Source organism: Colletes latitarsis, chromosome 6 (genome assembly GCF_051014445.1).
Source record: "Colletes latitarsis isolate SP2378_abdomen chromosome 6, iyColLati1, whole genome shotgun sequence".
Taxonomy (NCBI): Eukaryota; Metazoa; Arthropoda; class Insecta; order Hymenoptera; family Colletidae; genus Colletes; species Colletes latitarsis.
In genome coordinates this window covers 7,303,896-7,325,838 of record NC_135139.1, presented here as the reverse complement: position 1 = coordinate 7,325,838, position 21,943 = coordinate 7,303,896, and the positions used below count along the sequence as shown (strand labels likewise).

The window sequence follows — 21,943 nt, the reverse complement described above, 5'->3', positions numbered from 1 at the left end:
GGATTGGTCAATCTTCAAAGTCGTCACCTTGGCAGGGCATTTCTTACCCTTTGCAACATTCCCGCCCACCTTGCTGTCCAGTGTCCAGGTACACCACGCAAGGGTGAGCGAGAACGTTGCGTTGTTATTAACTATTTGGGAAATGCCCAACGACCGCGAGACCCCGGTGGTCTGCAGCTGTGCGCTACCACAGGTTTACGATACGCCAATCGCTATTGAGGCAAGGAAGAGCTCCAAGGATTGCAAGTCCCATGTAGAGTTTGGAGGTTCCTTAATACTTTGACTTTTAACAGTGGAACTAAAACAATTAATTCTCAAGTTGAAATGTTAAGGAAAATAAATTTTAATAAGCTTCGTAAATTTTAATGTAGTTATAAAAGTAACTACTACGACAACTTTTAAGTTGCAATTGCCTAAAATCAAAGTTTTGGTCTTGTAAACAATTTTAGGATTTTAGACTGGCAATCAACGTGTTAATGACCGTAACGTAATTTGTCAAGTAAAAATGTCTCGAAGTCCTACTCCTCAAAAATAGCGTAAAAGTAATCCGTGTCGTAAACCTCACGATATTAAGGTTCCTTTAGAATCCTTAACAACCTAGTTGACAATAAGAATTGTCATACACTTAAGTCAGTGCATACTTAATTAGTTTCAATGGGTAATTCGGGCCCATCTACCTGCCCCTTGGGACCATGGATGACTACCCCCGTACAAACCCTCAGTGGGTGTTAATTGTAGTTTCAGGAGGACTGGTTCATGAGGGATGGGCAAACTTTTGATTTGCGAATAGAATCATCTTTTATTTTTGAACACGGTATTTAATCGAGAAACAGAACCGAACGAACTCAGTTACATCAATTATAACAGTTACAAGAACATAAATTACGTCAGTTACAACAGTTACAAGAATATAAGTTACATCAGTTACACCAGATATAAGAGTTACAAGAATATAGGTTACAAAAGTATACATTACAAGAACATAGAGTACGAGTACGAACAGTATACAAGAGTGCAATAGAACACACTTTGAACGAATTAAATTTCAAGAACGTTACGAACCATTTATACAGGGTGTTCGGCCACCCCTGGGGGAAATTTTAATGGGAGATTCTAGGGGCCAAAATAAGACGAAAATCAAAAATACCAATTTCTTGATTGAGACTTCGTTAAAAAGTTATTAACGGTGACAGTTGCGCCTGTAGAACGGCAATCTGCGAACAGCTACAGTGGTTCTCACTCAGCATTAGAAACTCTAGTTAGTTACATATCGACAGTCTTACAGTTTTTTGAGTGAGAATCACTATCACGCGTACGCGGCTGTTCGCAGATTGCCGTTCATTTTCCAATTAATGGGTCATATTCCAATTAATTTTTCCAAGTTCTATGTATTTTAACCAATAGAACGTAGAAAATGGATGTTGAAAAAAAAATTTTTTAAAATTGTTTTAATTAATTTGAAAGGGACACAACAGTTTACTTTGAGTAAAAATCAACATTAAGTAAAATAATTCAGTTGAGATTGAGAGTCCACTTAATTCCATTCTTGATATGGAGTAAAATGAACTAAAATGAACAAACGTTATAAAGTTGCACGATATTTAATATCGTTTGGTTCTTTAATTTCATTTATTCTACATGCTCAAACGCTAAAGTAAATTCTTATGAATCTTTTCTGTCAATATTAGTGTCTCTGAAAACTAGGTTGGCTTTACTGGGTCATTTTCCAATTAATTTTTTCAAGTTCTATGTATTTTAACCAATCGAACGTTGAAAACGTTGGAAAAAAAAATTAAAAAAGATTGTTTTAATTAATTTTAAAGGAACACAACATTTTACTTTTCTTTAATCATCCGTTTGAATAAAAATCAACATTAAGTAAAATAATTCAGTTTAGATTGAGAGTTCACTTAATTCCATTCTTGATATGGACTGAAATGAACTAAAATGAACAAACGTTATAAAGTTGCACGATATTTAATATCGTTTGGTTCTTTAATTTCATTTATTCTTCATGCTCAAACGCTAAAGTAAATTCTTATGAATCTTTTCTGTCAATATTAGTGTCTCTGAAAACTAGGTTGGCTTTACTGGGTCATTTTCCAATTATTTTTTTCAAGTTCTATGTATTTTAACCAATCGAACGTAGAAAATGGATGTTGGAAAAAAAATTGTTTTAATTAATTTTAAAGGGACATAAACATTTTTGTATGATCACGATCGTCTTATTGCTTGTTACAAAAGGTATACCACGTGTCCTGTTTCCGTTCGCATACTTCTCTGGCATTTCCTTCATACAGAGTAGCAAACTCTCTCGAAAATTCCAGGTCTCTGTCGAATTATTTGACAAGCACGCCGGATATAGTATGGATAGTGTAACCGCCCATGAAACGTTCTTCAGACAAGAGTAGTATCGATTTGTACGGCATCGGATATCCTCCTTACGTTGCCTTTGGGATCTTCTATTATCCTTCCAATATGATTGTCCGTATTGGTCGTCATACAAACCTAGATTTACCAGAGCCTCGATGACGAGCTCTAAATAAACCTGATCCACAAAGTCGTTGGTAAAAATTTTCAAACAACGCATCAGAACGAACTGCCTTCGTATTAGGACATTTTTTTGTGTAAATAGATCGTGCAATAAAACTCTCATATCTGTCGTGTTTTGATCAGAGTAATACGCTGATATTTTTAACAGGATACTTTGTAACTGTGTAATCGCCAAGTACAGTGATCCCTCTAGAGGTACTATTAAATTGTCGATTGTTATCTTTGTTAATCGTATTGCTGATGAAACTAAGGAACACCGACTTTTTGAAACATGTTAACCTTTTTCATCTAATTTAATTTTGGTCCAATGTGGTACAATTTAGTTTGACGGTTTCCTTACATCCCCTTGTGTCTGTATTTGTGTACTTTGCGTGGTTGCTAATGACCCATTCGGATTGATTATATATAAGAAACACCGAGAGCGAGTGAAAAAAGATTGAAATTTTTGTCATTTTACTCGAATATCAATCAAACTTTTAAAGTAAATTTATCTGTGTACATAAAAGGGACCATACACCCATAATTTTCATTAATAATTAACAATTGCCCCATATTACTTGCAAAAGTAAGAAAGGAAACGTTAATTTTAATCGAAATATAAAAGTCGAGAATGTTTAAAATTTATTACTTTCGAGGATCATAAATGTTTATAATTTTGTTAAACGAATACAATCGCGTCAAAAGAAGAATCGTACATTCAGCCCATAATAGACTATAATTTCTTTTTATTCGTACGGCGAATAAAATTCATGCCGCGCGCTGAAATTAAATTTGAAAAATCAGAGCCCGATAAGACAATTGTAGCGTTGGATATTCGAGCATTGTTCAGGAAAATATATAAGAGAAACGGCGCGCGACCGGCGGAGAAACAAATAGAGAATGGGAATAGGGACCAATGAAATAATGTTTCTATGGTGCAAAAAACTTTTTTATCGATGGTTCGATGGCCTCGCCGGGAAAGCGGAGGAGAAAAATAGAGTCGGAGGTAACCCGAAGTGCTGTGTATTTATGTGACATTGCTAGCGAAAACTGTAGCAGCTCTCCTGGAGAACGGTTTCCTGTTGAGTGTTATTACGTGCTCGTAGAAAGCAACGGCGAAACAATGACGATTCGATAAATTTAATGGCCTCGGGTTGGATAGATTCGAAGTTGGATTCAGATGATGTTTTAAAAACATTGTTTTCCACTCTTTGCCGTATGATGCTGTAAAAATAGTCCCAGGAAATCCTAGGGAACCGAAACGAACGATTTCTAAAATACAATTTCATGAATTCCTTCAACGATACACCAATGATGATATTCATGAAGGAATTCATTTTGTGTTTTAGAAAGCGATCGTGGCCAATTTTTGAATAAAAGAACAATTTGATCTGTGTCTAAGATCATTTTAGATTCTTTCAATAGAAATAATAGAGGACAAAATCTGAATCTAAAGCAAGAAGAAAAAATACAAATGTGTGCGCGTAAAAAAAATTAATAAGGGGGAAGAATAACATAAAATTATGAATTAAATATTTAGTTGTAATAAAAACTGCTAATAAAAGATTAGAAGTAAGGAGACAAAAAAATTGCTAAATACAAAGTTGAATAATGTTTACATAAAGTTACACAATATTTTTTAAATTGTAATACATGGGAAAAATTGTAATGGGAGATTCTAGAGACTAAAATAAGACGAAAATCAAGAATACAAATTTGTTAATTGAGGCTTTGTTAAGAGGTTATTAATGCTTAAAGTTGCTATCACGCGCACGCAGCTGTTCGCAGATTCTCGTTCTACAGACGGTACTTTAAACGTTAATAACTTTTTAACGAAGCCTCAATCAACAAATTGGTATTCTTGATTTTCGTCTTATTTTAATCTCTAGAATCTCACATTAAAATTTTTTCTCAGTGGTGGTCAAACACCCGTACAGTATAAAGTATTTTTTTTGGATTTCTTTTTGGCTAGAGAACAGAGACTTGATTAGTGATAAAAAAACATTGTTTAAATGTATATAAAATGGCATTAATTTTGGTTGCACAATGTCTATTTAGAATAATATCTTGTCAAAAATTACAATATTTTGAGAAAGTTCTTTTCTACTATTTTTCATAACGAATGTAATTATTTCCAAGTCTACCATACTCAGAGTGATTCTGAATTCCATCCATCACTGGTCTTTCTGAAAAATATGCAGGTTGTTCCACGACGAGTGCTACAATCAAAAAGGCGATTCGACATGCAAAAATAAATATTGAAAACGTAAAATAAAATTTTTCGATGCAGCACTTCGTTTTCCAGAAAATGGATTTTGAATATAAGTGGGTTATGCGAGCACATTTGATTGGAAAATCTTAATTTTTCGAAGCCCACCTCGCGCTTCTACCGCGTTTTCTGCTCAAATTGTGTAAAATCATAACATAGTATTGAACTCGTTACTATAGACATCCTTTGAACTGAAGTTTGATGTAACACGCGCATAACCTAATAAAATTTAACCTCGTAAACAAAGTCCCGTAGAAAACAATTTTTTCATACTTTTTTGATGCATTTTTGCAAAACAAAATATACTCCAATTTATTCGATTCTGCCTTCATACAGACCGAAAGAGAAAAAAATTATGGTTAAACTTGTGATCGTATCTTAATCGCAGAATTCTGACCCAAGAATTTTTTATGAAACATAAAAAAATAATTCTTCGCCATTTACCACCATTAAAATTACACGTTGAGCAAAGAAAAATTCTTTTAAGCAAAAAATCACATACTCCGCACCTGATAGTTTGGAAGACAAATTACAACGTCCTTCAAAACTGCATACATTATAAATTAATTGTACAGACGGAACTGCAATATCCTGGAACGGAAATCGAACCGCCTAATGCGAGTTTTGCGTGTTGCAAAGAACGCGTAGGTTTTACTCGAAACGACAGTGCTATTCGCTGATTGATAATACGCGAAATGGGATTTAAATCGTAGGACTTTGCTATCAAATTACCCCCGTGAATGGCAATTTTAGAATTTTCTATTAGATCGAACCCTTAGCGTGAATCAGAAATCATCGACAACGAGGTTTCTAAACGTATTTGCATTATGAATAAGCAGTCGATACTCCGTATCTTTCCCATTAGCGTTGTGCAACGCACGAATAGCAATATGAAATTGTTCTACGCGTATAATTGCAGTTTCCATGGCTGTACTTGGAAATTACCAGCACGTGGAAAATCAAATTAATCGAGGAACGGAATAAAATCGTTACAAACATTTGTAATTTACGAAGTCGTTCGAACTTGTAGCGTACTTTGCAAATCAACTCTGAAACTTTGCTCCCATATTCTTGTTATCGTTTAGGTTTCATAATAGGAGATGAATTCGTATGTTTGCCGATAAATTCTGCCAACTTTTAGGTGATTGTAATGGGGGGAAAAATTGTATTTTTTTTTATAGTAATGTAACAACTATGACAATTTTTTAGTGAGTGTGAAATGGCTATATTTCTCTATCTTTATCTTGTTGTTTATAGAGATATGAAACTTTTTGCTTCCATATTTTTGTTATCGTTTAGGTTTCAGAATGGAAGGAGATGAATTCGTATGTTTGTTGACAAATTCAGCCAATTTTTGGGCGATTGTAATGGAGGAAAACATTGTATTTTTTTTACAGTAATGTAACAACTATAACAATTTTTTAGTGAGTATGAAATGGCTATATTTCTCTATCTTTATCTTGTTGTTTATAGAGATATGAAACTCTCTTTAAGGTTCATTCGTTAAAAAAGAAAAATTCAACAATAAAAAAATTTTAATACAGATCGTTGTCTTCAATATTCAGGGATATAAATGAAATTCGTTTCAATATATCATACTTTACATCTTAAGGCCTGCTCTTTTGCTTTATTACCCTAACTGATACTATGTAAATGGCGGACAATGTTCGAGAACTTTATCGCGTCACGTTAATCCCTGTTAAATCCTCAAAGTCGTTCATAAACTGACTTCAATAGACTGTCATTTATCTTAAACCTCTTGTTTAGTTCATGTTTACGTTGTCTTTACGCCCGAAGAATGCAGTAAAGCCTTCGTTATTCAAGGGGATTGATGTTGTAAAGAATTTACTACAATGGACGCCAATTTCGCCTCCCCCCTCCAAGATCTAAAATAGAGCTGCATGGAACGATGTCGGCGAAGAAGTTGACCGAGTAAACGTCGAGTAAAATGTATAAAAATAATGGAATTGTTATCTGTTATTAACCTTTTCTGTTGTATTTTATTACTTTCGATAAAATTTGTTTTTAGCCAAATGAACTTTATTTCGAGAAAAGACCGGGAGAACTTGTGTCGTTCAAAAATTTCAAAAAGTATTTATTTTATAGACGATAATATCTTAAAATATTTAATTTCAGACGAAATTAAAATTTGATGTTGAAATACTCTTGAGTATATAGGTAAATTAGGTATTTCTTTTTACAACACTTCCGTTTTATGTCGAAGCAAACACACATTCAGTGTTTACTTCCTTCTATGACGATCAATGCGTATTCTGTCCATAATAATTCAATCGGAAATTGACGCAGTACGTATACACGCAGCATAATTCTGTTGTCGAAACGAAAACGCGTTATCGAAATCAGAATAATATTCGCAGCAAGTTGAACCATCAAACGTCAATATTAGGCGTTTCGCGTTGCATCAGTGGTTTCATAAAGTCAACAGATTTGGTTATTTATTCTCTACGAAAGATTTGCTTATAATGCTCTATCGATTACTGTTATTAAAAGGTATTCAATTGTAAAACTCATATTTCTTTTTTCAATAATATTTTGGCAAAGACAACTTTTTTGTCGGAATTCCTCACACATATTTATCGATATTTATGAAATATGCAGAAATTTTGTCAAACTAAAATAATCATAATTTGCCATTTTTCGATTTCTAAAGCATAGTAAAAAGAAAGTAGTCATACTGTTTCCATGGTTTCAACCTTTATAAACATTTGAAATGAAAAAATTCTTAATTAGCAGGGACTAAAAATTTTCAAGTTTAATTATCGAATTTTTAATGTTTCTTATAACTTTCACAGCTTATAAATATATGAAAGGAATACAATATTGAAATGGTTTTGATAGTACAGACATTTAAAATAATTTCAAATAATTTATTCGCTATATCATTGTTTCAAAACCACATTCGATATGTATTGATAATAGGATTAAATCAAACTAAAAAGAAAATGTATAAAATGTTTCGTTTCGTCGATTAATTTTAAGTTTACAACCCGCAAGACTACATGTGAGGAAAATGTGGAAAACTTGACAGTTTCCACCATTCGAGAGACTTTACTTCGAACGATTTTCATGTAAGTAATCAAATAAACGTTTAAGAATACTTACTTTGCTCACTTCGATTTCGTTGATACAAAATGACAAATATGGCAGGGAGTTACCAAATTTTCAAGAAACGAAACAAAATATTAGGTTTAGATTTAGGGCTCATTGAGACTTAATAAGCGACTTGTAGAGATCTAGAGACGTTCAGGATACTGTTACGAGGGTGGTCTCAGAAGTATCCGGCCTAAGGTATACATAGATGGCTAAAAATGACTATGGACAAAAGTATCAACCTTACAAAGCTTAAGTTTCAAGTTTGAAGACGCTATATTGTTTAGTATTTGTTTGACAGCCATTAATAGTGATCGCTCTCAGTGAATTTGTAAACATGGAAAAAATTGGTCATCGTTATGTGATAGAATACTTCCATTTGAAAAGTCTCAGTCCAACCAATATCAAAAGTGAGCTAGATTCTACTCTAGGGGAGTCTGTTCCTTCATTTACAACAATGAAATATTGGGTGACAGAATTTAAATTGGGTGGTCGACCAAATGAAATGACCACACCGGAAATGGTGAAGAAACAGTATTATGATGGTGAGGAATGGAACAGTATTTCGTCTGAGTTTTAAGAAAAATTTAGTTCAATCAGTTCCAAGACGATTACGAACTATTGAAACCAGTGGAGGTTATCTTGTGAAATATTAAAATGCAGTTTCTATCATTTTATTAATACGCTTTGTTAGCAGTAATAACAAGTCGTTTCATATGTACGATTTTTAGTGACAGATGATTTCAGTACATCATTTTCAAATATGTGTAATTGTATGAAAATTTTCTTCATCCTAAATGCATAATAACAATGTTCTTCAAGTAGATAAGTATCACAGCGTACGATTTTAAGTGGCACTGTATATCGATGGTTTACAGCACATTTTTTACGAGTTTGTACTTAACTCTTAAAGTCTTAATTACTTAAGACTCGACCAAATATAATAAAGAAAACTAATTTTCGGTTGATTTGGTCGAGAAAATGCGAACGTTAAGGGGTTGATACGACCACGATGGACAAAGGGTATCATAAAATTAGCTCTGAACACTCACCGCGAACCCGAATCACAATCCTGCAAGTGCTGGTGTAATTGGACACGGGCGACCAGGCCGTAAAGGTGACAACCGTTGTACCGGCAGGTAAATCCGCCTGTAATTGCTTGGCCCAAGATGGCGAGGCGTCCACGTATCTGTACGTACACAGAAAAAAAATAAGTCGTTCATCGATCTCAACCAAGATTGAATCCAAGTTGTCACAAACGTAGATATCCAATCTCGAGGACTGATCGACGAGCCATTAGCATGTAAATCCTCGCCGCCTTTACGATCCTCCCAATGATCGACGTCTCTAACGCGTTGCGATCCAGACGATTTCTGTATCGGGCCCCGTGAATGCCTGTACCGACCGACACTCGGTCGAATAAATAGAGACGCGAGCACAAATACCGGGGCAAAGACGTGTATACACCCTTGGAAGGAACCCTCTAAGCTCGTTTGGAATTCCCATTGTGCTGCGCAGCAGGCTTGCGAGTAGTCCAGGTTGCGACGGAAGATAAACCAATTCCATTGTGGGGACGTATTGCGCGCCAGAGATCCGCAAAAAGAAATTAATTTCGTTGCTTTTGTCGACGTACGGGATTTTCACGGTAAAAGGGTAAACGTACTTTGACGGCGAGATAAATGTTTTAATTAGTTTCAGTCAGGTTGCTCGACGACGGAGACCCCCGGGGCATGAAATAATCGCGTGGTTCTCTATTTTTCGATTTTTCCTCCCGCCTTGTTCGATTATTCGTAAATTAACGCTTTCGCTATATAAGGATTGACACGTCTGCAAAATTTACAGTTGGGGACAAAAGTAAATGGACTGATGATGAAAATGAACATCAATGAAATTTAATTACTGTAGCATCATAATTAGAAGTTTAAGCTTTATTTAACGTTTATCTTTATAGTATATAGATTATTTAAATAACATTTAAAATAAATATTGACTATCGGTGTAAACCGAAATTAAGTTTAAACAAAAAATGAACCAATTTGAGAGAGACAGAAGTAAGTGGACACTCAGTTGATATATTATTGTGTGACTAGAGATGTATACAAACATTATACGAACGTTGTGTTTACACGCAGCGGCATCGAATAAATTTTCCAGAACATATTCAGGCTTTATATAGGGTGTTTGAACACCCCTGGGAAAAATTTTAATGAAAATCAAGAATACCAATTTATTGATTGAGGCTTCGTTAAAACCTTATTAACGAAATTATTAATAAAATTTGTCCATCTTCAGGAATTTTTTTCTTACAAATGCATAGGATTTTGGGGGTATGGCCAATTACCAAAAATGCTTGTAATTGACCCCTGCAACCAGAAATAATTTTTCCATGACGATTCGAAATTCTTTTTTTTCACCCAAAACTTTCAGCACTTACTTGAATTTTCTTCTTGAAACCGCGTAGGATTTCGGGGGTATGTCTTTTAACGAAAAATGCTTGTAATTGACCCCTGCAATTGAAAATATTTTTTCCAGAACGATTTGAAATTTTTTAATTTCACCGAAAAATTTCAGCACTAACATAAATTTTTTTCTGGAAACTGAGTAGGATTTTGGAGATGTGTCTATTCATCAAAAATGATTGTAACTAACCCCCGCAGCCGAAAATAATTTTTGTAGAATGATTTGAAATTTTTTAATTTCGTCAAAAAATTTAGGCACCAACCCCCTGTCCATTTTTCTTAAAAATTCATTTTTCATTTTTAGTAATTTTGTTTGACGCCCTACAGACAAGTTGTCTATTACTTTTTTGTAGGTACTCATGAGCTCTACTTCAGAAAAAAGTTTCACTGAAATATATTCGCTATTGTAGGAATTATGGCTGTTTGAAAATTGAACCATTTTTATGGGGGTTTTCTCACTTTTCGGGGTTAAGGAGCAACTTTTCGAATATTTTAGGAATTTCCACGTATTCTGCACCAAAATACACGTTGTTTGCCTTTTGAAACATTAAAATCCTTCAATCAGTTCAGAAGTTATGACGTTTTAAAGATTCGCATGAAAATTCGGGCAGATATTTCTGGCCCGAAATCATATTTTCGGTAAGGAATTTTTTTCTCGAAACTGAGTTGGATTTCAGGGGTGTGTCTATTCACCAAAAATGATTGTAATTGATCCCCACAACCGAAAATAATTTTTTCAGAACGAATTGAAACACATGAAATTTCAGGGGAATCGTTCATTCATGATCAGACATTATATTTTCGGTAGTGAATTTTTTTCCCGAAACTGCGTAAGATTTTGGGCCTATGTCTATTCACCAAAAGTGATTGTAACTAACCCCCACAACTGAAAATATTTTTTCCAGAATGATTTGAAACTTTTTAATTTCGCCGAAAAAATTTTTGGTCGGTATGAAACTTTAAACATTAATAAGTTTTTAAGGAAGTCTAAATCAAAAAATTGGTGTTCTTGATTTTCGACTTATTTTAGTCTCCAGAATCTCTCATTCAAATTTTTCCCAGGGGTGGTCGAACACCTAATTAAGATTAAGTGTTGAACCTGTGTTTTGTACCTGACTGTACCTGCCTATTTTTTTCTGTTTGTCTATTTGGAAATTTATTCGTTGATGTATGTAAATATTCAGCAAAATAATTGACAAGAGTTTGTGCAGAAGGAACTAATATTTATTCCATTTTCTTTTTGTAATTTTATGTAACGTGTATATTGTTGAATCAAGGGAGGAACGCAATCAGAAACGTGCAAGTTAATGTAAATTGCATGGATGGATAACGCTCGACCAAATTCAAATGGATTAGGTCAGTGTTTCTGAAACTGTGGACTCTCAGAGGACCGTAAGCTCTTAGATGAAAGGAAGAAGCATATTACGCATAAAATAAAACAAAATTACTTCCGTAATATTTCATTGCTATCTGAAATAGGCAATTAAAAGTTTTCTGCCGTTAATAGTAAATAATATTAAATAATCTGATAAGCTTGAATGTTGAAACTGCTTTAATTATTTCTATAATTTACTCAACATTGTTTTTAAAATATGCTCTTCATTTTTTAATTTACTTTTATCAAGAATAATAAAAAATACAGATTATTATCGAATTTTTCGTTCGAAATGCGATAGATTTTCCAAAAATTAATTAATATTTCTTTGCTTGTAATGTAATTTGTATACAGTACAGTTTATTTAAAAAACCCTAGTATATTCTTTTTAAAATAGTAGTCTTTCTTTTCCAACGAGGAATATGAGAAACGTAGGTGGACTCGACGAGCAACCCTTAGTTTTTAACGTAACAGTGTATGAGCCTTTCTATGGTCAGTAAGATTTCTTATTTTAATTTTGTATTGCATTGACACAGAAACCCTTTACAAAGAGGATGTAAATAAAAGACGGAATCTAGAAAATTACGTTTGCCAGAGATTGTAAAATTTAATCATCCTTCGACCGACGAGATCGATGTTACGCTTAACTTTATTTCTAATTCAACCCCTTAAAATTGTATCAGAGGGTTGTAGATGGAATACCAACGAAGGCCTTTCGAGCAATCTCCTGAATTTTGTAGGAACCAAGCACAAGCCTGCTGTTTGCAGTGTATAGATACACAATGTAGATGTATTGAATGTATATACCTTCAATATGGAATACCGTTTCGTACTACCATACTTCCCGCTTTTGATTTCGTGATCTCGTTTCACTATACAAGGTGTTCGGCCACCCCTGGGAAAAATTTTAATACAGGATTCTAGAGACCAAAATAAGACGAAAATCAAGAATACCAATATGTTAATGGAGGCTTCCATGGAAAAATTATTTTCGGTTGCGGGGGCCAATTACAATCATTTTTGGTGAATACATATACCCCTGAAATTCTATCCACTTTCGAGAAAAAAATTCGAGTAAATGCTGAAAGTTTTGGGTGAAAAAAAAGACTTTCGAATCGTCTTGGAAAAATTATTTTTAGTTGCAGGGGTCAATTGCAAGCATTTTTGGTCAACAGACATACCCCCGAAATCCTACTCAGTTTCGAGAAAAAAATTCCTTGCCGAAAATATAATTTCAGGCCAGAAATGCTTCCCGTATATTTCATGCGAATCTTTAAAACGTCATAACTTCTGAACGGATTGGACGATTTTAATGTTTAAAAAAGCAAACTACGCGTATTTTGGTGGAGAATATGTACAAATCGCAAAAATATTCGAAAAGTTGGTCCATGACCCCGTAAAATGAGGAAACCCCCATAAAAATGGTTCAATTTTCAAACAGCCATAATTCCTACAATAGCGAACATATTTCAGTGAAACTTTTTTCTGAAGTAGAGCTCATGACTACCTACAAAAAAGTATTACACAACTTTTCTATAGGGCGTCAAACAAAATTACTAAAAATCAAAAACGAATCTTTAAGAAAAATCGGGGGGGGGGGGGGGGGGGGTAGGTGCCTAAATTTTTCGACGGAAAAAAAAAAATTTCAAATCGTTCGAAAAAAATTATTTTTGGTTGCAGGGTCCAATTACAATCATTTTTGGTCAATACACATACCCTAGAAATCCTACTCAGTTTCGAGAAAAAAATTCCTTACCGAAAATATAATTTCTGACCAGAAAGTCTTCCTGAATTTTTATGCGAATCTTTGAAACGTCATAATTTCTGAACGGATTGGACGATTTTAATGTTTCAAAAAGCAAAATACGCGTATTTCGGAGCAGAATATGTAGACATTCCAAAAATATTCGAAATGTTATTCCTTGACACCGCAAAATAAGAAAAACCCAATAAAAATGGTCCAAGTTTCAAACAGCCATATCTCCTAGAATAGTGAATGGATTGGATTGAAGTTTTGGTAGGAAGTAGAGTTCATGTATATCTACAAAAAAGTATTAAACAACTTTTTTGTGCAGCGTTAAACAAATTTATTAAAAATGAAAACCGAATTTTTAAGAAAAATCGACAGGGGGTAGCTGCTGAAATTTTTCGACGAAAAAAGAAAATTTCAAATCGGTCTGAAAAAAATATTTTTGGCTGCAGGGATAAATTATAAGCCTTTTTGGTGAATAGACATATCCCCGAAATCCTACTCATTTCCTAGAAAAAAATTCGGAAAGGTGTGAAATTTTTCGACAAAATTGAAAAATTTCAAATCGTTCTGGAAAAATTATATTCGGTTGTGGGGGTCAATTACAATCATTTTTGGTGAATAGACATATCTCCGAAATCTTGCGCATTTTCGAGAAAAAAATTCAGTACGGTCGGAAATTTAAACGTTAATAACTGTGTAACGAAGCCTCCATCAACAAATTGGTATTCTTGATTTTCATCTTATTTTGGCCTCTAGAATCCCCCATTAAAATTTTTCCCAGAGGTGGCCGAACACCCTGTATACCAATCAATATTAAGAAGCAGGATAGGACCAATATGATCCGAATTTTAGTCAAAATTTAGAATTTTCCGGTTCATAAATTACTGACAAGGGAACACTGCGAATTGTTGACAAAGAAGCCAAATTATTTCGTTGAGCATACGTAAAATGGCTGTGATATAACGGATGGTTTCTCCTTTAGCATAAGGATTTGAAAAAATCAGTACTCAAGGGGAATTGTTAAAAAAAAATTAATTGAAGTGTATCAGAAGAATAATTACTTCAACAAATTTTAAGTTATGTAGTTTTCAATTGTCTGGAAACAACATTTTTACGTTGTTGACCAGAGGTATTGATGTGGCAGTTAAAGTGTTAAAATAGATAAGTAACAACAAAGAAGTATTGCACGGTTCTTAGATTGATCACAGTTCACAGTGTTTCCTTGTAAGTTCAAAACCTGCAGTTTTTTTAAAAATTGTAGAACTATATCTATACGTATTATATGGTAAATCAATTGATGTTTCCTTAAAAATTGGTATCGATAATGGAAATGTGTCTTTAAGAGCAAGATAAAACGTAACTTTATTTGAGAGAACGCGTCGAAGAAATACTTATGGTCCTTTTTAGGTACAAGCTAGCCTATATTTTAATTCACCGAAAATAAATTTCACATAGAAAACAGATCCATAATGTCAGTACAACGAAAATGTTGAAAAAATATTTTTACAGTTATTTCAAGCGTCAAACGTGATAGTCGCCAACGCGTGAAATAAAATGTCGTACAGAAAATAAAGTATACTTTCACACTACATAAAATGAAACACAATGGCCCTTGTACTGTTATATTTTTCAAAAGGAAACTGAAAAAAATGAAAAAAATACTACCAAAACGTGTACAGAAGTGGTTAAATTCTGTTTAAAATAAAAATATTTTACCATCCGCTTTGCTCTTTCAAAAATTCTTTCGTCGGACAACATTTTCATTCCTACGAGACTATTATTAAACAGCACTTGACTAGTTTTTTACAAAAAGGGAAAGCAATTTTTGAAGGGAGGAATAACAAAACTATTCGAAAGGTGGAAAATTTCGTTATTGAATAAAACCATTTTCTAACATAAAAAAGTTACGTAACAAATTTTTTAATCAACCCAATAGTTCAAACGTCAAATAGAACGTTTCCTTGAATAAAATTATAAAAATTATAAAATTATAATATGACTCAACACTCGTCGAACTTTACTTGCAACGAAAGTAAACAAAGCTATTCAACAGATGGAAAATTCGTTATAGAATAAAACCATTTTCTATTATAAAAGAGTTACGTAACAAATTTCTTAATCAACCCAATAGTTTAAATGTCAAATAGAACGTTTCCTTGAATAAAATTATACGTCGTCTTGCTCATATGATCAAACACTTGCTCCATCGTCGAACTTGACTTGCATCGAAAGTAAACAAAGCTATTCAAAAGATTGGAAATTCATTATTGAATAAAACTATTTTCTATCATAAAAAAGTTACGTAACAAATTTCTTAATCAACCCAATAGTTTAAATGTCAAATAGAACGTTTCCTTGAATAAAATTATACGTCGTCTTGCTCATATGATCAAACACTTGCTCCATCGTCGAACTTGACTTGCAACGAAAGTAAACAAAGCTATTCAAAAGATTGGAAATTCATTATTGAATAAAACTATTTTCTATCATAAAAAAGTTACGTAACAAATTTCTTAATGAACCCAATAGTTTAAATGTCAAATAGAACGTTTCCTTGAATAAAATTATACGTCGTCTTGCTCATATGATCAAACACTTGCTCCATCGTCGAACTTGACTTGCAACGAAAGTAAACAAAGCTATTCAAAAGATTGGAAATTCATTATTGAATAAAACTATTTTCTACCATTCTTTCTTAACAAGCACAATAGTCTAAACGTCAAATAGAACGTTTCTTTAAATAAAGTTACACGTTGTCTAGCTAATATGACTCAACACTCGTCGAACTTGACTTGCAACGAAAGTAAACAAAGCTATTTAAAAGACTGAAAATTCATTATCGAATAAAACTATTTTCTACTGTTCTTTCTTAACAAACCCAATAGTGTAAACGTAAAATAGAACGTTTCTTTAAATAAAATTACTCGTTGTCTAGCTAATATAACCAAACACTCGTCAAACTTGACTTGCAACAAAAGTAAACAAAACTATTCAAAAGATGGAAAATTCGTTATAGAATAAAACCATTTTCTACCATAAAAAATTTACGAACTTTCTTAACGAATAGTCTAAACGTCAAATAGAACGTATCCTCGAATAAAATGACACGTCGTCCTGCAAATATTACCAAACGCTCGTCGAACTTGACTCGCAGCGAAAGTAGAGGTTGTTTCCGATACACGATACAAACTCAATTGTGTTAAATTGATCCCCAATTGCGAAACATCGAGCTTGCTGTACCGTGGCATCGAGGGTTCGTTATATTAAAACCGTATTACCTTTGACGACGCATTAATCATCGCTATAAGATTGATGCTGTATGCGAATAAATACCTCCACCAGTTCATGTTGGACTTAGGCTGTGGAAATGTGACGCGTATCGTGTTCTGCCTTGCGGGTAGCTCCACGTCCATGTCTCGGGGACACCTCACGAACGGTCGTGGCATGTCTGAAGCAACAAAGCCTGTTATTAAACATGCGGTTTTCCGTGAAATGTCGGTCGGAATTATAGCTCTGTAGCCAGTATGAGAAGGGACGCCGAAGTAACACCGACGACATATATCCTTACGTCATGCTGAAATTATCACGTTCCACGGAACTGTCTCCGTGCTCGTAATCAAATTATCGACTACTCGCTAAATTGCTGTAGGGCTCAATTACCGCGGCGTTCTATTTCGCGTCTTCCCTGTAACTGTCCTGTTACAGCGAGCTAGGTAACTGCGTGCACGTTCTTACGAGGGTCGTTCGATAAGTCCTTAGAAAAAGATAGAGAAACAAACTATCTTAGGTAGATTCTTTTCTATTTTTCAACATAATCTCCTTCTAGCTCTGTACACTTTTCCAGGCGTTTCTTCAACATTTTTAAGCCATCTAAAAAGTAAGATTTCGGAAGGTCCTCAAAATAGGCGGTGGACTCTTCATTCGACGTGAACCGTTGTACCCCGCGCCATTTTTTAAAATTTGGAAATAAAATAAAGTCACTTTAAATCCATGATTTTGACCATCGAAACAGTGTCTTGATGCAAGAGAAAGTTAAAGAGAAAATTAAACCACGCGGTGGATATATCTGAGACTTCGACAGCTGTCTAGTGAGTCATGATGCTTACTATAAACAAACCATTTTCGGTGCTACGAGCGCCAGGTCTTGGATTTTTGGACTTGTCGAACGACTCTCGTACTTTAAGCGTAATTGTTTCTTAGATCCACGATCCGTAACGGGATATTTCTAATCCTTTTTTACTATCGTCGATCGCGGAGCGAACGAAATTCCCCCGAGTCGTGTGCAAATGAAATGGAAATTAAACACATGTCCGTGAATAACAATAAAGGGCTGGGCCCCCGAGGGAGTTGTTCCGTAGACTCTGACTTAAGAACGAACGGAGAGCAAATTCCTTACGGCCATTGCACGCTACGAGTTAAGTGGGTCTTCCCCAACCCGTTCCTTTTACGACACGGATAACAACGAAGGGAAGGTTAGTTACTTCGGGTTCCACTGCCTTGGCACGCTGGAAAGGAGATAGATAAATTGTTCACGAGTCCATTTGAGCCGAAGATACATAACAATCTTACGGAGGAAACTTTTGGGACACGCAATGAACGTTCTGTTTGTGAATCACAAGCCTCATAGGGGGTGAAACTTGAAACTTTCTGAGTTACTCGTTTCTGAAGTTTATCGCTGTTAAACGGTGGTTAGTGTGATCAGTTGAAGGTCTGACACGTGTAATTTTCTATTAGCTTTAACCCTTTGCACTCCGAATTATATTTCAATTTTGTTGCCAGAAGCTCCTAACACTTTTAAGTGCTTTATTTGAAATTAACGTTAATTAAAAAATAGGGCAATGGCAGGAGTTGAACAAGGTAAGAAGACATAGTTTACCAGAGATAACCTTTTATGAGAAAACTGTATTTTGATACATCTCTCACATGTGTCGCAAGACGTAGTAACAAAATCAAGATGGCGCGTCCGCTTGCATTATGGTGGCGCTCTCGATCTATAATCGACTTCGATACAAACAAATTCAATTAAATATCTGTTTTACTTGCATTATTGTTGTATTTTGTAATTTACAAATGTGTGATATCTCTTGAAATAATTTCCAGGATATTGGTTTGGACTTGAAAAAATGTCGAGTGGGATTCGACAAAAGAGCTCTTGAGGATAAAAACTGATGTCGAGACTCGACATAGGAGTGCAAAGGGTTAATGGTCCAGTTTTATTACTCTGAAAATATATCAATTTTCATTAAAAAATATATTTTACTTTATACTAATATAAAAATATCTAGTGCATAATTCCTTTTTTTGTGAAAAATAGCTTGGATCCATTGCTACGTAAACTTGAAATAATTCTGGACCGTTAAAGGTTAATTAAGTTACCGGTACATCTAGACTCAATGGGGTTTCTCTTTATTAAACGTAATAAACATTTGCCTCGTTTTAATCTCAGCGCCCCCCCCCCCCTCCCCAGTACGCTCGTTATAATTTGTAAACCAAAAATATGAAACACAGAAACAATTTAAATTGTGACATAGAACTGGCCATTAGATCTTTGGAATCACAGGACCTAAATTATTAAAACACAAGTTGTTCTGCTGTTTTACAGTAGTGGATCCAGAAGACCTTGAAAGAGTAACAAATTCGAGAATCCTACTCTCAGAAATCATAGATATAAATACATAGAAATATGAAAGTTTCGACGACTGTTCAGCTTATTATTTATCAAATAATAAAGAAATTTTTAAAGCAATTAATGGAGGCCATATTCGCCTTCCAGAAGACCTTGAAAGAGTAACAAATTCGAGAATCCTACTCTCAGAAATCATAGATATAAATACATAGAAATATGAAAGTTTCGACGACTGTTTAGCTTATTATTTCTCAAATAATAAAGAAATTGTTTGAAGCAATTAAGGACCATATTCGCCTTCCAGAAGACCTTGAAAGAGTAACAAATTCGAGAATCCTACTCTCAGAAGTCATAGATATAAATACATAGAAATATGATAGTTTCGACGACTGTTCAACTTATTATTTATCAAATAATAATGAAATTGTTTGAAGCAATTAATGGAGGCCATATTCGCCTTCCAGAAGACCTTGAAAAAGAGACTAACAAATTCGAGAATCCTACTCTCAGAAATCATAGATATGAATACATAGAAATATGAAAGTTTCGATGACTGTTCAACTTATTATTTATCAAATAATAAAGAAATTGTTTGAAGCAATGAATGGAGGCCATATTCGCCTTCCAGAAGACCTTGAAAGAGTAACAAATTCGAGAATCCTACTCTCAGAAATCATAGATATAAATACATAGAAATATGAAAGTTTCGACGACTGTTTAGCTTATTATTTATCAAATAATAAAGAAATTTTTGAAGCAATTAATGGAGGCCATATTCGCCTTCCAGAAGACCTTGAAAGAGTAACAAATTCGAGAATCCTACTCTCAGAAATCATAGATATAAATACATAGAAATATGAAAGTTTCGACGACTGCTCAGCTTATTATTTATCAAATAATAATGAAATTGTTTGAAGCAATTAATGGAGGCCATATTCGCCTTCCAGAAGACCTTGAAAAAGAGACTAACAAATTCGAGAATCCTACTCTCAGAAATCATAGATATGAATACATAGAAATATGAAAGTTTCGATGACTGTTCAACTTATTATTTATCAAATAATAAAGAAATTGTTTGAAGCAATGAATGGAGGCCATATTCGCCTTCCAGAAGACCTTGAAAGAGTAACAAATTCGAGAATCCTACTTTCAAAAGTCATAAATACATAGAAATATGAAAGTTTCGATGACTGTTCAATTTACTATTTATCAAATAATAAAGAAATTGTTTGAAGCAATAAATGGAAGGCCACATTCGTCACTGCTATATTATAAAGTTAATCTTACAGTAAACAAAGATTTATAAGAATGGTAAATAGATAGAAGATATCGTAAATAAAAAAGGCGTGAGTCACCCATCTTTGAATGTACAATAGCGACAAGCAAAGTCTGCAGTGATAAAATTTGCAAAAGAACTTTGTTGAAATGTAATATTAGGTTAACAACGGATTCCGATGAGACGCAAGCAAGCACTCACGTCGGTCAGGAGCGAAAATTTCGTTGTTGGACCGAAACTACCGAGCAGCTATTGCGGAAAAGAGGAATAGGACGCTGAGCGGAAAAAAAAGAATGCAAAACGGCTGAAGACAGCAGAAGGGAGACCGAGAAATGAAATGTAAAAAACGAAAACGCGTCCCTGCAAGCTCGTTAAGGCGTGGCGTTAACGTATGGCGTCGTTAGCAACCGGCCTTTACGCCGGAACTTCCTATTATTAAATGCTGTTTAAGAGCGGCCGCGTGACTAATTAAATACGCCGGAGGCTTTTCGTTGGTAAATAACTGCCGCAGACGGCGATTTTTCTTCTCAATCATTTGCAAAAACCACCAAAGTAGTTGGCTACCAGATTCTCCAACATTTGCGAGTGTTCTCCGTTTGAAACAAGCTTTGAAAATGTCAAGATTTTTAGTAGGGAAGCTCGGTATTTAAAACATTTGCAGAGGCGGACGGTGCACGGAAATATAACATTTCCGTCGATGAACACTTCAATAGTCTCTACGATCATATATAAAAATTCACATTTAGAGAAAAATTTATATAATACGTAGACTAAATGAAATCTTCCAAAATCTATGATCGTTTAGTTTCAAAATAAATACTTAACACTAGGTTTACGGACACTCTTTGCGCATATTTTTATTATAATTCGCTACATTGACAGTTGCATTGAAATGCAGTTTTTTCGTTTAATTAGAGTATACATCCATATCGTTACATCAATTCAATTCAACATAAATTGCTAATAAATAATATTTATGAGTCTTATGACGTTAAATTTAGAATCTGATTGCGTCCAATTGACGAGTACCGTAAACCTAGTGTTAAATAGGCTCTAAAAACGTACATAAAAATTCACATTTAGACAAAAATTTATACAGGGAGTTCGGCCACCCCTGGGAAAAATTTTAATAGGAAATTCTAGAGGCCAAAATAAGACGAAAATCAAGTGTATCAATTTGTTGATGGAGGCTTCGCTGAAAAGTTATTAACAATTAAATTCGAAAATTTCAAATCATTCTGAAAAAATTATTTTTGGTAGCGGGGCTGAATTCTAATCATTTTTCGTGAATACACATACCCCTAAAATCCTACCCATTTTCGAGAAAAAAATTTGAGTAGGTACTGAAATTTTTAGACGAAATTAAAAAATTTCAAATCATACTAAAAAAATTATATTTAGTTACAGGGGGCAATTACAATCGTTTTTGGTCAATAGACATACCCTCGAAATCTTAATCACTTTCGAGAAAAAAATTCCTTACCAAAAATATAATTTCTGGCCAGAAATGTTACCCCGAAATTTCGTGCGAATCTTTAAAAC

At 34.1% G+C, this 21,943-nt stretch overlaps 1 protein-coding gene across 1 annotated transcript in view; it reads right to left on the bottom strand.

Annotated features, from left to right (window-relative positions):
- The window catches only part of LOC143342821 (uncharacterized), a 249,076-nt gene that overhangs the window by 94,888 nt on the left and 132,245 nt on the right, over positions 1-21,943 (bottom strand). Inside the window, exons 14-15 of the mRNA XM_076767086.1 lie at positions 16,833-16,947; positions 8,965-9,101 (exon numbers count right to left, since the gene is read on the bottom strand). Coding sequence (XP_076623201.1) covers positions 8,965-9,101; positions 16,833-16,947 — 252 coding nt within the window. The remainder of the gene's footprint in view (positions 1-8,964; positions 9,102-16,832; positions 16,948-21,943) is intronic.